The following is a 16,042-nucleotide window of genomic DNA, read 5'->3' on the forward strand; positions in this document are numbered from 1 at the left end:
TATTCAACAAACAGCTACTGAACTATGTAACTGATACAGCTGTGGTCACTCCACTTACGAATCTAAAGTCTAAATGAATATAAAGCACACACATAAATTATTTTTCAAAATGAGTATACTCTCAGTAAGTTGGTCATGATTTCATAATGAAACAATTTCTACTTTAGTGTAAATATGGAAATAAAGTTATTCCTGTTAATGAAAGATTGGGGCAAAGAACTTGAGTAGACATTTCTCTGAATAAGATACTCAAATGACCAGTAAGCACATGGAAAAGAGACCAACACCTCTAGTCATTAGGGAGATGCCAATGAAAACCATAATGTGTTTGTCAGCTTCCTGTTACTGTACTGAACTCCTGAGATAATCGCTTTATAAGGAGGTAGTGGTTATTTTGGCTCACAGTTTTGGAGGTTTCGGTCCATGGTCGATTGGCTTGTTTCTTGTGGGACTGTGGTGAGGCAGCACATCACGGTGGCAGTGAGTGGTGGAGGAAGAGGCTTACCTTATGGCAGCTGGGAAGCAAAGGCAGAGGAAAGGGACTAGGTCCAATATCGCCTTTCAGCAACTGGACTTCCTTGCATTATGTCCCACCCTTCAAAGTTCCACCACCTCCCTATAGCGTCACAGGATGGGAACCAAGCCTTTAACACATGGGCTTTTGGAGGACACTTATCCAAACTGTAAAAATTATATAATGACTTCACATCTACCAAGATGACATTAATTTTTTTCTTTTAACTTTTTTTTATAATTTTTTAAATTTGTTTTACTTAGTTACACATGACAGTACAATGATCTTGACATATCATACTTTTGAATCAGATGGGATATAATTTCTCATTTTTCTGAGTGCACAGGTTGCAGAATCACATTGGTCAAGCAGGATAATGTTATTTCTTTTTTTTTTTTTTTTTTAGCGAGCGAGAGAGAATTTTTTAATATTTATTTCTTAGTTTTTGGTGGACACAACATCTTTATTTTTATGTGGTGCTGAGGATCCAACCCAGTGCCCCGCACATGCCAGGCGAGCGCGCTACCGCTTGAGCCACATCCCCAGCCCCAGTTAATTTTTAAAAAAGGAAATAATGGTGAAGGTAAGTAATAGGATGTCATATACATGACTGGTGAAAATGCAAATGATGGAGCCATGATGGAATGTAGTTTGGTGGTTCCTCAAAAAGTTAAACATAGAAGAACCACATGACTTAGTAATTTCACTCCAAAGTATGTACTCAAGAGAAATGAAAGCATGTGCTCACACAGAAATTTATACATGACAGTTTATGGCAGCAGTGTTCCTAATGGCCAAAAGGTAAAAACAAGCCAAGTGTTCATTATGGTGAACCATAGTGTACATGAAGTATTATTCAGCCATAAAAAGGCACATAGAACTAAAATATGCTACAACTTAGACAGACAATGAAAACATTACACTAAGTGAAAGAAGTTGCATACAAAGGTCATACATTCTGTAACTCCACACACACACACAAACATACATACACACACACACACACACACAGAGAATAGGCAAATTCAGAGAGATGGAAGATTGGAGGTTAATTTTTAGAGGTTGAGAGTGAGGGTTGGAGAGTGGCATTTCTTCCTGGATATGGAATGTTGTTTTTTTTTTTTTATGGAATGTTTTTATGGAGTCATTGATATGGTTTGAAAAAGAGACCTGGTGGTTGTATAATATTACAAATACAATAAATGATGAGAATTGTGTAAAATGACGAGTTGTATTTTATGTGAATTTCATCTCAATAAAAGATACTGTCCCCAAAAGGGGTTGAAAATAAAGGAGTTTCTTTTGTGCTTTCAAGTACCCTGTGCACCCTTCTCACAGGACCTGCTGTCTAACCTTCCCTAGAGCAAAGGATGTTGCATTCACTTTTTCAGCCTGGGGATGATTGTTTGCAATGTCTATTTGACCTTCGAGGCTGCAGAGTCTCCCAGAGCGGTACAAATCCAAATGGGGGATGAAGGAGCCAATTAGACCTATGTACCCTACAGGAGCAATTCCATCCAATTTAACCACTCCACTGGCCCCGTGTTTCACTTTTAAACCCATCATTCATGAGTACCATGGAACACTAAATGTGCTAGGCAAGAAAAACAAGAACCAAATCACCAAGGGGCAGCACTTTATGTACACAGGTCACTATAGCCACCCAGCTCTGCCCTTAACCACAATTCTGGGAAAGAGGCCATTGCTGAGGTCTGTGCCAGCAACGTGGCAATGTCTCCAAGTAGAGTTCCTGGAATTCATTTGGATGTTTGCAGTAAAAGTTTAGGGAAATGTTTGCATTACTCATACCAGTATAGTCCTTAAAAAGGTGGGGTTTTCCACACTTTCCAGTCCAAGTACTTTTTTTATTCTGGATAAAAGACACCTATTTAATTCTCCCAGGATATGTGGGAATGGGAAATATAATTGCTTCATCCAGCTGCCTGGCCAGACCCTATCTCCCATGTGAATACACACAGATCCACTTATGTATGTTGGCACATATGGTAACCTGGGATCATTCTGGAATACCACTTAGGTGGAAATACAAGTTTCATGACATGACTTAGCAACTCCTAGTTTTAAATCCGCCTGATGTTCAAGCAATGGCTGTGATTCTCCCCAGCTTTCTGTCAGTTAAAATGTGATTTAAACAAGCTATTGGGTACCAGTTGTGCTTTCTGTTTTACAATATCCCAAATACTGCCTTCCTGCCCTTCCCACATAGCAGGCAATTCAGAAGGCTACTCTAATTTCCCTTTCCTTGTCATTTACCCTCCTCCTGCCCCACGTAAGGACTCCTCACAACCTGTGCGATGATTGCTTGACCAGTTAGTGTACTGTAAACTTTCTTCTCCTCCCTATGCCTCAAGGAAGCCTCTGCAGCAAATTCTGTCTCGTCTCTACCCTGGTCACAGGAAGGCCTGACACCTCTCAGAAGGCAGCTTTGCAGTATAGAACACAACTTTCAGCTGTCATATACTATTCTGCATGTCCATAAATATATTTCCTATACAATTTCCTAACTTCTCTCCCAACCACCTTGCACATTCCTGCTACGGAGCAAAAGAGACACATTGTGGGAATAGAAATGATCTCCTCCTCTAATCACAAATCATGTGGTGCTGGCATGTTGGTGAGCCCCCTCACCCCTGCATAAAAGGCCATTTCCCAAAGGGGCAGATACAACTGTGCCCTAGCCGCTCAGAGATGGAAGTCATTTAGTGAAACCCTGTAAAGCCAGCCCACTGTTGCCTGGGGCCCAGTCTGAAGGACTTTTTCCAACTAGACCAAATTTCTTATATCCCCCTCCCAACTCTTAGCTCAAACAGTAGACTGTTAATTTGTCTTACATAATGATACTATATTCATTCTGAAACCAAGCACGGTTCCGTGCCTCTTGGGGACAGGCACTCAATAAATATTGATGGATCACAGTGAGCCTGACATTTGGGAGGAAAAGGCAAAAAAAAAAAAAAAACCCTGTCATTTCATCAAATAATGGCTTCCCAAAGGCTCTCAAAATAACTGGGAGTGTTGAGGCTTCAGTAATGGTTTTCAGATTGCCTTGTGAGATCCTGGGTCCTGTTGGAACTGCTCTAAATTTTCTTAAACATATAATTCAGAAAACACATTATGTGTAATATTTTAAAACTGTAATAAAAATGGAAGAAAACACTTAACAGACACCTAATATGTCACATCCAGAATAGCAATTGAAGACCACCAATTGTTAAGAGCTGTGAGTTGACTCATTTCTGTTTTGAAACCTTGGGAGTAATGCTTCTTCCTGTATGATTTTTTGCAAGCCTTGACTCATTGGTTCAGAATGTCGTGGCTACACTGGATTTTCACAACTTAAATTACTTGGGACCTTGCTAACTTGCTGAGGCTGGCCTTGAACTTGCAGTCTTTCTCCCTCAGCCTCCCAAGCCATGGGGATTACAGGCGTGTGGCACCACGCCCAGCTATGTACCCACTTTCATAAAATTATGCAAGTAAGATAGCTAACTCCTTCTCTATGCAAATCAAGACCTTCTTGCTGTTGTACAATCAATTCAAAATATAGAACTAGAGTCCTGAGACTGGAACTGCCACTTCTACCCATCACCCCCATAACACATTTTTTATAGGCATTAAAACAGCCCTGTTGTTCTCAGAAATTGGCATACATTTGTATCTTATAGCAATGAAATACTGATTTTAATCTCATGTTTTTAACATAATAAGGTATCATCTAAGATTTTGATGAAAAAATGAGTGTCACTTCCACCATGGAGGGAGATTAATGCATGAAGAAATTATCTGCCTCTTGTGGTCTGGATGAATCCTGTTAGAATGAGAGCATGACCTCAAGGATGCCATGGCAGTTGGTGAGCAGAGTCATATAATGCAGCCACTACCCAACTACATGATCCAGCCTTAGCAACTCTACATCTCACCTGTGTTAAGTTAGGTAATCATCTGCCATAATGGAAATCTCCAAGGGCAGATCAGTGTTTTTGTAAAGCACATGCCCTACACCAGCTCTCTGGGTGGGTCTGTTGAAGCAATTTGAGATAGTCACCATGTGTATGATTTTGCTTTCTGGGATTTCAGTTGCTGCAGTCAACATGGTTCAAAAGTTGTTATGTGGAAATTTCAAGAAGTAAACAAGTATTGGGGTGGGGTGGCTGAGACAGGAGGATCACAAATTCGAAGCCAGCCTCAACAAAAGTGAGGTGCTAAGCAACTTAGTGAGACCCTGTCTCTAAATAAAATACAAAATAGGGCTGGGGATGTGGCTCAGTGGTCCAGTACCCCTGAGTTCAATCCCCAGTAACCCCCAACGCCCCCTCCCAATTCTTAAGTTTTAAATTGCATACTGAGTAGTATGGTGAAATTGCCTATCATCCTGCTTCCTCCTGCTCAGTATGTGAATCATCCCTTTTCCAGCATATCCACAATCTATATCCTACACACTAGTCGGTCATTTAGCAGCCATCTCAGTTATCAGATTGTTACAGTACTGCAGTGTTTGTGGTCAGGTAACCCTTATTTTACTTAATGGCCCCAAATATAAGAGCAGTGATGCTGGCAATTTTATTACAGTATATTGTTATAATTGTTCTATTTTATTATTATTAACCTCTGTGCCTAAACTATACCATAGGTATGCACAAGGGAAAGCCCTAGTGTATATATAGGGTTTGGTGCTACCTGCAGTTTCAGGCAACCCCTGGGGAATCTTGAAATATATTCACTGCAGATAAGGGGATCTACTGTACATCAAGGGGGTGATATTTTTTGCAGTGCTGGAGATCAAATCCAGGGCCTCAAACCTTAGGCAAGCACTCTATCACTGAGCTACACTTTACAGTCCTGAAGGGTTTTTTTTTTTTTAATTTTTTGGTGCTGGAGAATTGAACCCAGGGGCACTCAACCACTCAATCCCAAGCCATTTTTGTATTTTATTTAGAGACAGAGTCTCACTAAGGTACTTAGGGTCTTGCTAAGTTGCTGATACTAGTTTTGAACTCACAATCCTCCTGCCTCAGCCTCCATAGACACTGGGATTATAGGTGTATGGCATTGTATAAAGTTATAATTAAGTTTTGGGGATCAGAAGGTAAACTCACTTCTGAACAGTTCTTCTAAGGCTTCCATTTCTTGAAAGATTTCTATCATTAGGCTTGGAGTCTGGAACATTAATAGATCATGCCATGAGACCGCATATATCAAGGAAGGCCTTTTCAAAAATATTTTTTAGTTGTAGATGGACACAGTATCTTTATTTATGTACTTTTATGTGGTGCTGGGGATCGAACCAGTGCCTCACAAGTGCGAGGCAGGTGCTCCACCACTGCGCTACAGCACCAGCCCCCAAGGAAGACCTTTTAATGTAGCAGCTGAAAACAAACAAACGTGCAGGGCTTGCCTCAGTAGCATTCTCCCATTCAGTTTTTCCTCTTGAAGGTGAAAAGCCTTGGCAAACAGATGAGAAGGTATCGGAGTTTAACCAACCTAAACCCACACTTGTCTCAGCTCATGCAGTCGGAGCTGCACAAATTGGGAAGAGCCAGTGGGAATGGGCAGTCATTCACTGGTTCTCCTGGTTGGTAGCTCTGAACTAAGTGTGATTTCCCCACAGCACTTTCTCCGGCTCACGCTGATAGGATCCCATGGATATGACACTATTTTCCACCAACAGAAAGGAATTGCCTCATGCTACATGCTGTGCTTGCCCTCTGAAGCAGTAGAGCTATTTAAAAGGTGTCCAGTGAGGCATAAAATCTAAAGAGAAAATGCAGAAACTCTGGGAAGAATTTAGGTAGGTGAAGTGATTAGTGAAGTTGAAATCTGTCTAGACCATTGAGGGAACCACTAATATTATATCCTCAACATAACCACTAACATACATACATACATACATTATATATATATATATATATATATATATATATTTATATTTATATATATTTATATATTATTTTATATATTTTATATATATTTCTTTTATATATATTTTATGCACACACACACACACACACACACATATATATATATATATATATAAAATGCTGTGACCTCATTATTTAATTCCACCTGAACCTATTAATAGTCTAAATCATTTAAAAAATCTTACGTCCCATTAAACGCAAATGATGAAAATGAATAAACCCTGAGCAGATGGCTGCCTTAATGGAGAACTATTCAAACTCCCAGTAGTCCTCTTGGAGCTGAGATGGCTGATTTTAGCCACCATGATTGAGATAAGCACATGTCATAAAATTGATATGGCACCAGGGGTTTGGGGCAATGTAACAGAAAATTTGTCCTTCATATATTCAACTAGCAACTAACCCTGGAATGTGCACAATGAAAGTGAGACAGCAAGTGATTTAGAAAGAGCCAGAAGTATTTCAACAATGTCCATAGAGAAAGACAGGGCAGCAGCTGCCGGCAGTGGCACCCCAAGAGCTTCCTTTCTGGATGCAGGCTCTTATCTGGCCCTTGCAAGTCAGTAGCACCAATTGTCCTACCACACACTTAGGCATTTCCCTCAAGCTGAAGTTGGAGGTACCAATTCGGAACTTGAAAAGTAACTGGTACTAAGTCTATGTGTGTTGTGCCTAGTGTGTATATGAATGCATGCAGGCTCTGGGTGGCCACAACTTGGACATTTTCAGAGTCTGTCCTGTACTCAAAAAATGACCAAGACTCCCTTAATGGCAGAGGAAAGGGTTCCCACTTCATCGGGTGGTTTTCATGGACAGCACTGCTACTGTCTGCCACCAGCTCACAAAGGGCAAACGCCCAATAACCACTGACTGATTTGGAAGATATCCGATCAGGCTTAAGCACAGCTAAGCTCCCACCGGAATTCAAGTCTTATGCTTGCCTCAGATCTGTGGCCAGGTTAGATTGTCCAAATAAAAGTTAATCTGCATCACCAAGGTAGCATTCAGGACTAGGCAAAAGAATGACATCTACAAATCAGACAGTAGGGAGCAGCTGCAGGCACGTAAGACTTCCCGTGTGCTATTTGGAACTTAATCAATATCAGTTCCTAACTGTATTATTTCAGAGTCTTCAGCTGTTAACCTTTGAGTCAGAAGTATTTATGAGACAGAGATCCTATGATGAGTCAGGTCAAATAAACAAACAACAAATGATAGCTTGGTTTTAACATTTTATTGGGTAAATGATTTTAAAGGTAATAACAATAGTGTCAAAACTACTACAATATCTTTCCACAGCCATACCTTACAGACCCATGTAAACCTTCTCATATATTTCCTTTTGCTCATTTTTTATATTTTAAAGCCATACATTTCATATAAAATGCCCATTTCCAACAGTTTCTTCAAACTATTAAGCAATTAAATGTGGAAGGAAGGAGGACCTAGTTATACTGGAAGGGGTTTCAGGTAATCTGTGATGTCTTACTGTAATCAAAAAACAGGTTACTAAGAAAGAAGGAAAAGAAGAGCTACTCCAGGTAGCTTTTTGCTCATTACAAGTCTCACCATTGCATCACCAAGAACTCTTTATGCTGGTGACCGATTCAAAGTAATTTGGGGGAACATATAAAACACTAAAATAACTTAGAAACTAGATCCAAATATTTCAAAAGTAATCAACTTTGATATACAAAAGCAGTCAGAGGTGGTTACAAAAGTTTATTTTCTCAGTGCGTCTATGTACCAGCGCAGTTACTGGGTCCAGAGCAAAATAAAAAGTTCATTTTCTTCTGAAACAGTAATAAAAAAACAAGGAAAACATATCTTTGTATATAAAGAATCAATGCTGGTCTTAAGAATAATGTAATCAGAAACCCTTAAATTGAGAGGCACACAAAGGGTTTCTGCTTTTAAAAAATAAAAGGAAAGTCACCAGTTTATTTAAATGGAGAAGGTGTTCACACCCCTCAAATAAACTTAATTCAGTTTAACATCACTAGCAAAAATCACTTAGAAACTGTACAAAAATAAAAAAGTTAACACATTTAATCCTGCAAGGTTTTTGTAAGGACTGGAAGGCAGGCTTTTGGAGCAGCATTTGGGCATGGCTGGGGGCTTCTTTGGTTTGATCTAACACACATAAGAGATGGAACCTATTCCAGATGACAGTTTCAAATTTCCTGCACAAGACAAGAAGAGGCCAGTATACAAACTTCCGGTGTGCCGGCATTGGGACTGTATGCACTGGACCGAAAATCTTAAAACTGCTTTAAGTGGGGTGTGGGAAAGAGAGCAAGCCTTGCACTTCCTCCATCAACTTCACCGACCTCTCACAGTAGGGGAGACTAGAGAGGGTAGTAGCACGTTCTTGTGCAGTCAGAAGGCCACTTGAGGGGTGGGGGGACAAGTGTTCTTTTAGAATCTGGTACCTGGCTGACCCTGTTTAAGAACAAGAAAACCCTTCCAGAAGTGGAAGCCTTTTGCTACATACCAAAGTAAAATACATACTATTTTTCCAAGAGGAACCCCCCATGTGTTTGAAAACAGAAAACTCAAATAGAACTAATGAACATTGAAAAGGGGCTATGTAAACTTTGTGCTACTCAAATGAAGTTCAAGTATTACTTCAGAGCTGTTTAAAGATCACTGAACTTGTACAATATTCTGGTAATAAGAGTGCAGTTCACATTTGTGTTTCTGAACAAATAAACCACAACCGGCTAGAACACAACCTGTGCAATTAGAATCTTCGTCTGAGTTAAAGACACATGCTACATATTTCAACATGTTCAAAGTTAATTCAAACCACATATTTAACAGCTTGGTAATATTAACGACAAAGGTGAAAGGGTCTAGCATTTGTTTCTTTGAAGCACACCATTAAAGTTTGTATAACACCCTTTATACTACAAAATCTTTTAGTCAACAGCTAATTAGGAGACAAAAATGCACTGTTCATCAACTTGAATACAAAAGGAGACAAAACTATCCTTTTCCCCCAAGCCATGGTGGGAAATATTGCTGACCTCGTCCTTTGAAGCCTGCAGGATGGTTATTTCTTCAGTATAACATTATTACACTGGTAAGAAAATCTGTATAACATCTGCATATATCAAGGATTTTAAAAAATCTGATATGATTTTAGAGTCCGCATGACCAGTCACGTGACCTGCTCAAGATTGATTAGCACCGTTAAATACATAAACACACATATGTATGCATGTATGTGTAAGTATATGTATATACACACACACATATATGTATGTAATAGATCTTTTCTTTAAAAAAACTTCTAACCATAAGCTCCACCCAGGACGAGGAGCCTGTTGAACTGATGAGATGATGGATAAGGATGGATTTCACAACAATATTGGTCTATTCTGTCTCTCTTCAGTTTGTTTCATTTACCTTTTTTTTTTTTTTTTTTTTTTTTTTGCAGCAGACAATATCATTCAGCATTGTGCTCAGTTTCCCCATAAGGGTAAGAAAAAGTTTCCATCAGGTAGCCATTTGTTTTTATAATGAAAGACTAATCTACTCCAAAATGCTTCCAAGTAGAAATAACAGGATTGCAAATCTCTTTATAAAGCCCAACAGCTAACTTTTTCTGACTAATCTCTAGGAGTTCAAGGGAACAGGCTACCAAGATTGCATTTCAGGCTAACAATTGGCTTCTTAGTTTAAGGCATCACAACTGAAAATGGTTATTTCAACAATGGATGTTGTGGATGAAGGAATACCAACAAATTTCTAAGATCTCTCATCAAAAACTAAAGCAATGTGCTTTGCCTTAGTGGCAAGCAGAAGGAGTTAAGCCAATTACGCACTTTTCACAAATTAGAAAAGAATTTTAGAATTCTGAACTAGCAGTCCATTACTTGTCACAAGCAAGTACATGTATAAGGTATATCCTTTTTGATATTCAGTGACATTTCTCATAGTTCTAGAATATATATTCTGCAGCATACTTTTATTCATCACTTGATATATTGATTTCCTGTTTGAAAAAATTATATATTTTCCCAAATATATATACTTATATATATCTATATATACTACCATCAAATGAAGGTCATCTTTCTCCAGAATCATGTGTGATTTTTCCTGGGGAATCTATGTATGTACCTCCTATCGACATCAGTAAGTTCTCTTTGTACGAATCAGGAAGACTGGCCCTGCAAATGAGCCAGACTCTAATTGAAGCCTATCTGAATGCCAACTCCATCTTTATAGGTATAACATAGCATCTTAGCAACATAATAAACGTGTTTCTATCAAAAGTATGTAGTGCAGAAAGAGATTCAAGCTATTTTCTAGTATCTTCAGTATTGTCTCCATGACAGACAAACCATATGTAAAATGGCATGTATGAACTTTTCTTTCACTAGATTATCTTTACCATATCTTTAGATGGTAGTTAAATTGTCTCTAGCCAATCATGACTTACTGAAACCTAAAACTAACAAATTTAAATTAATACAAAATAGACAAATGTCTTTTTGGTTATTTGCTCAAAATAAATTTTTTTCAGCTAAAAAAATACTCCAGAGTAAGGAATTTGTCTAATCTGTTGTTTCACATATAGAAACAATAAAATTTTACAAGAATATTTCTCTAAATTGCCTTTTTTCTAACCCCTCTTGATTCCACTTAATTATAGTCTTCTCAAAGGCACTAAATTCTGCATCTGTTCTCTTCCTAATATTTGCTGCTCTTCAAAATGATTTCTGTAGCCTATTTGAAAGATAGTTTGTACTTTCTTAAAACAGTGTTTTAGTTTGTAAATTGGTTCTGTAAAAAGTGATGAGGCAGTCTCTCCTAACTACAATAACCAGCAAAGTAGGCATAAATGGTTTGTCTTTGTGACAAGCCCTATCATGGACCCTTGAATGTTCACTATTAGAACGAAAGTTCATCTATTTTAACCATGGGAAAAACATATTCTAGTGAAGACTCAAATACTAAGCTCTCATAGCAAAGTGAAATTTAGGCAAATCCAACGGTAATATATGAATACCTGAATTTGACATGAATTACTCCCAAACTCAGCTATCAGAAATAACTATCTTACTGAGAAAAATTAAAGACAAGTCTAAATAAAACCCTCAAAAACTGCACAATTTCTTCCATCCACAGTTGAAGGCAGAGAGGAACAAAGGAAGGAAAGAAAAGAAGAAGAGGCAGAAAGGAACACAGGAAGAACAGAAACCTGACTAAGAAAGCAAAGCAAAATTCTATCTCATATTGTAAGAAAAGAAAACCCAAAAATTTATATATGCTGCAAAAAAATCAAAGATCTAAAATAATAAAACAGGATCTTCTTAACAAATGCCACTTTCCTACCCGTTACCATGATGATCTTAATTGACGATGTCGAAGCTTCACCATGGCAACGGAAACTATCATCATAAAATGGTACAGTAAAAGAGATAGCTAGACCAAGAAGGTGTAGGGTCTCCTGGGAAGAGGTCTGCAGAGAGGCCCAGTGACTGGTTGTGCGGCTCAGTGTCAGGAATAATGGTTGTATGGTGGAAGGGGATGCCCAATGCCATTTTGGAAGTGATGATGCTGGCGATGAGCAAGGTATTCAGCATAACTCAAGGTCATCTTTTCACTACGGTACCTGAAAGAAAGTCAGGGAAGAGAAAAGTTAACATGAAGTGATATGCCATTGTCAGAGATAGGAAGGGCCTAAGATAATTTTATAGGTCAGGAAATGGAGGCCTAGAGAGAACAAGTGACTTGCACAAGGACATGTGGCTAGAAAGTGAAGCTGATTTCAGAACACAGGTATTCAAAGTCTGAGTCTAATGCTCTTTCCACTCTACTCCTCTTTGTTTAAATTTTTCTAGAAACTTTATTGTCCCATGAGCCCTGGCTTGCTAACAGGAAGGAACAAGGAAAGGCCAACCTTTTACTATTATATATACATTGCATTCATTTGATGGTTTTCCTTCAGAGATCTTCCATCTCTCCTTCTTTTGCCATTTCTTTCTCTGTCTATACATCTACTTAGGTGTTGTCATTAACTGACAATATTTCCTAATGCTGGTACCAGAACCCTCTCTTCCCCATATCTAGCTTCTACAAAATGTCATATGTGGTTTTTGCCTTCAATCTCTTTCTTCCATTACTCTGCAGCTCAGTGCTCCCTGGATTCTCTTCCATGGAAACAACTGTCTGAAAGTTATCCTTGATTCTATTTGACCTTTCCAATGTGATACCCCTCATACTCTTTCTGAAGCTCTCTAGTCCCATCTGCAGAGAGGCCCAGTGACTCCACATGCCTCTGCTTCTCCCTCTGTTCTTATCTATGAGTGTTCCTCCTACCCATATCTTGTAGGATTTTCTATTTATATCCTTAGTTCTTTTGACTCTATACTTTGAACCTCTCAGTGAACCCAATTCTTATAGCTTCATCCATGACCTTTTGTGCAGCTGATCTTAAAGCATTATCTCTAGTCATCAGCACTATACATGTACATTTTTAGTGACTTTCTAGATGTTTCTGGATAGATATCCAAGGAAGTACTTCAAATCTAGAAGTGACACATAAAACTTAACTCTTCCTATGGTCCCTATCTTGCTTCAAGGGATGATTGTGGTCCCTTTTATGTACATTAAAGCCTTGACTTCTTTGCTTCAAAATGGTGACTATATCCTTTCATTTCTTGCATAATATTTTCATATCTGTCCCTTTCTTCTCATCCACCTGCCACTCTAGTTAAAGGGCCCCACTGAACTTCTATAGATTTTAGCAGTACTTCAATTTTCCTGTTTCCAATTTCAATCTTACACTTCTCCAAGGCCATCTGTTTGAAACCCTACAAGGGCTACTAATTGCCTATAGAATCAGGTCCAACTTCCTAGTCTAGAATGTTAGACCCTCCACTGTCTGACTTGAATTTACTTTCTGGGCCCTATTTCCCCCCTAATGACTACCTTCTCTATGTGTGTCACTGAAAGACCAGCCAAATCCAACTTTCACATTCCTCAGTACTTTGCACTTTGCCACCTAGAATGCCTTGATTTACAAAGTCTTTGAGGAATCCCTTTCCTCCCTTATTTTCTACCTGTCAAATATTCTACCCATTCCTCAAAGCCATCCCTAAATCTACCTCCTCTTTGAAACCTTCTGTTCCCTCCCCATCCCTTCTTGGAATTCCTCTTTCTTTACTTTATGATCTTACATCATCCAACATATTCTGCTTTATAATAGTAATTATTTTTGTACATGCCTTTCTATTCTCAATTGTGAATGTAGGGAGAGCAGAGATGGAGGCATTTTCAAATTTGTGACTGCTTAGAGCTGAGAATAGTCCATTTTTAGACTACAGGCATTCAATGCAATTCTCTGGCATTAAAATAAATGGAAACAGCAACCCATTTTCCTAAAATGTTTGATATTTTCCTCTTAAAATAAGTATCCCTATTATTCCATGCCGAAATTTATGTAGCATTCAAGTTTAGCTCAATTGTGTTTTTCAACAAGCCTTCATGGTAGACTTTTATCACTGCCAAAATGCTAAGGTTAAATTCAAATTTGAAGACTGCTTATCAGAATCCTGGGGTTCTGCTAGGCAATGTCAAAAGCTAGCCAATAGCTAATTCTGGCACTTTCTCCAATAACGTAATCTAAAGTCTTAGAGGGCTTACTCATACACAGCCAGAGTAATCACAGAGAGCTAAAGTGGGAAGGATGGGCTCATACATCACATAGGCTCTACTGCCAAGCCGAGTTCCATTGTATTCACCCTCAGTATAGCCCTGCCATTCATTTCCACTGTTTCAGAAAAGAGAAGCAAGGGTAAGTTAGAGAGACCAAGGAAATAAAAAGGTTATAGTCATATGCATCGAAATGTACTGGTTAGCCTTGTGCTAGAAAATGCCTTCTGTACCTGGTCAGTTTTATGGTTTTCCTGAATTCATTAGTAATCGGAGCTTTGTATCCTCCTTTCCTCAGTAAGGAGTCTATGGTCTGAATATGGTCCCATCCTGTGAAGAGTTGACCAGATAAAATATTGGTTAAGCACATGTAATAAGCACCTTTGGTTAAATACAAAATGACTTTGTTGATGTCAGCTATCACTGTCTCCAAATGCCATCAACAGCTCTGGTTCTAAAAACAATCATACAAAAGAGCTAAGATTGCAACCTATACAAAGGCAGGTTCATCACCACACACCTTAAATTTTAGCTGTGCACATGTCTAACAACATTGGCTTCCTTATCTCAACTATATTCGAAGGTACGTAGTCTAAGGGACTGGGAGAATCTGCTCAGTTAGTCTGTAACAAACCACATCCATTGTATTCTCCAACAGTGAAATCTTCAAAAGAGAGGGAAAAGCCCACACATTGTGCCAACTCAGTAGTGTATAAGATTCTCACACTACCTCATGGTAACTGTTGGTGTGAATGGTATCTCTATAATAAATTATATTTGTGGGCGGTATCCAAAGATATGTTTTTTTGTTCTGACATGGATGATATCCTAATATCTCAGGCCCCCCTTCTCTCTTATGTATGCTTTATAGAGTCAGTAATACTAGAGGATGAGGATTTTTCTTTAGATAATGGACTTAAAGACTAACTTTTCTCATTTGGAGGTTTAATTTCATTATATTTTGCTGTTAGATATATTTGTATTATCAAACATGATCAAACCAAATTTAAATGCTTTGTGATTAAAAGAAAAGCTCAACAAGGTAAAAATAGAGATTAATTTCAAATTATATGAGATCAGAATTTAGTAGTGGCTAGAAAAAAACAAATTACTACAAAGTTATGTTGTGTTGCAGTATTGGTTCATAAAGATACATTCATGGAATAAGAAAATGTTTGTTGGTTAGGAAGTGCAGACCCAGCATATAAAACATGAATGCTTTGTGTATTCATGAGGCTTCCAATCTTAAGGGGAAACATACCATCTTAATATTAGCAGGATGAGAAATGGCAACCACCTAATAATGAAACATTAGATTCTGGCAGTGATAATGAACTATGTGGCTGTCAAACTAAAGGCTTGTTTATTCCACAAGGCTATTTACAGTGCAACGGAATACAGGAGAAGAGTCTTTCAAATTAGAAGCAAATTATTGCCTAAATCAAAACCAACTTTTACAAATCTTTGCTGTTTTAAAAAGTATATATTTTGAGTTTATGCTGTCAAACTTCAGTACAGAGATTTGGCTTGAGTGTAATTCACTGATTTGATACAGACATTGCAGTGGCAGTGATAGAAGAGTTGCTTCTTATAATTTGACACTGATCAATTATTGGGCATAACTGCAAGGTCAGAAATCACATTTCAATTTGTATATTTGTTTAAATTCTTCACCAGATTATATGAAATAAAGTACAATAATGACCTTGCTCCTTTGCAACCTCCGGTAGGTAGGTGGCGGTGCGTTTTGATCCTTTTTCATTGATGAATTCTATTCTAATGCCATGTACACCCACCTGAAAGAAATCGGCAGTTTTATTAGTACAGTCTTCTTCATAGAAACAGAAAGAAATGGTTATAATTTAATTTTCAAGAGAATGCTGTTCTTTCTCTCCCCCATGTTTTAAGAAGTGCATATCAA

The 16,042-nt window shown here is 38.3% G+C and overlaps 1 protein-coding gene across 1 annotated transcript in view; it reads right to left on the reverse strand.

Annotated features, from left to right (window-relative positions):
* Positions 1-7,672: 7,672 nt before the first annotated feature.
* Ammecr1 (AMMECR nuclear protein 1) overlaps positions 7,673-16,042 on the reverse strand; it is a 123,946-nt gene continuing 115,576 nt past the window's right edge. The window contains exons 4-6 of the mRNA XM_046420830.2: positions 15,827-15,917; positions 14,355-14,451; positions 7,673-12,079 (exon numbers count right to left, since the gene is read on the reverse strand). Coding sequence (XP_046276786.1) covers positions 11,965-12,079; positions 14,355-14,451; positions 15,827-15,917 — 303 coding nt within the window. The 3' untranslated portion in view covers positions 7,673-11,964. The remainder of the gene's footprint in view (positions 12,080-14,354; positions 14,452-15,826; positions 15,918-16,042) is intronic.

The sequence above is a fragment of the Marmota monax genome, unplaced genomic scaffold, assembly GCF_021218885.2.
Source record: "Marmota monax isolate L192 unplaced genomic scaffold, Marmota_monax_Labrador192_F-V1.1 WCK01_AAM20220418_F8-fsc00050, whole genome shotgun sequence".
In the NCBI taxonomy this organism is placed as follows: domain Eukaryota; kingdom Metazoa; phylum Chordata; class Mammalia; order Rodentia; family Sciuridae; genus Marmota; species Marmota monax.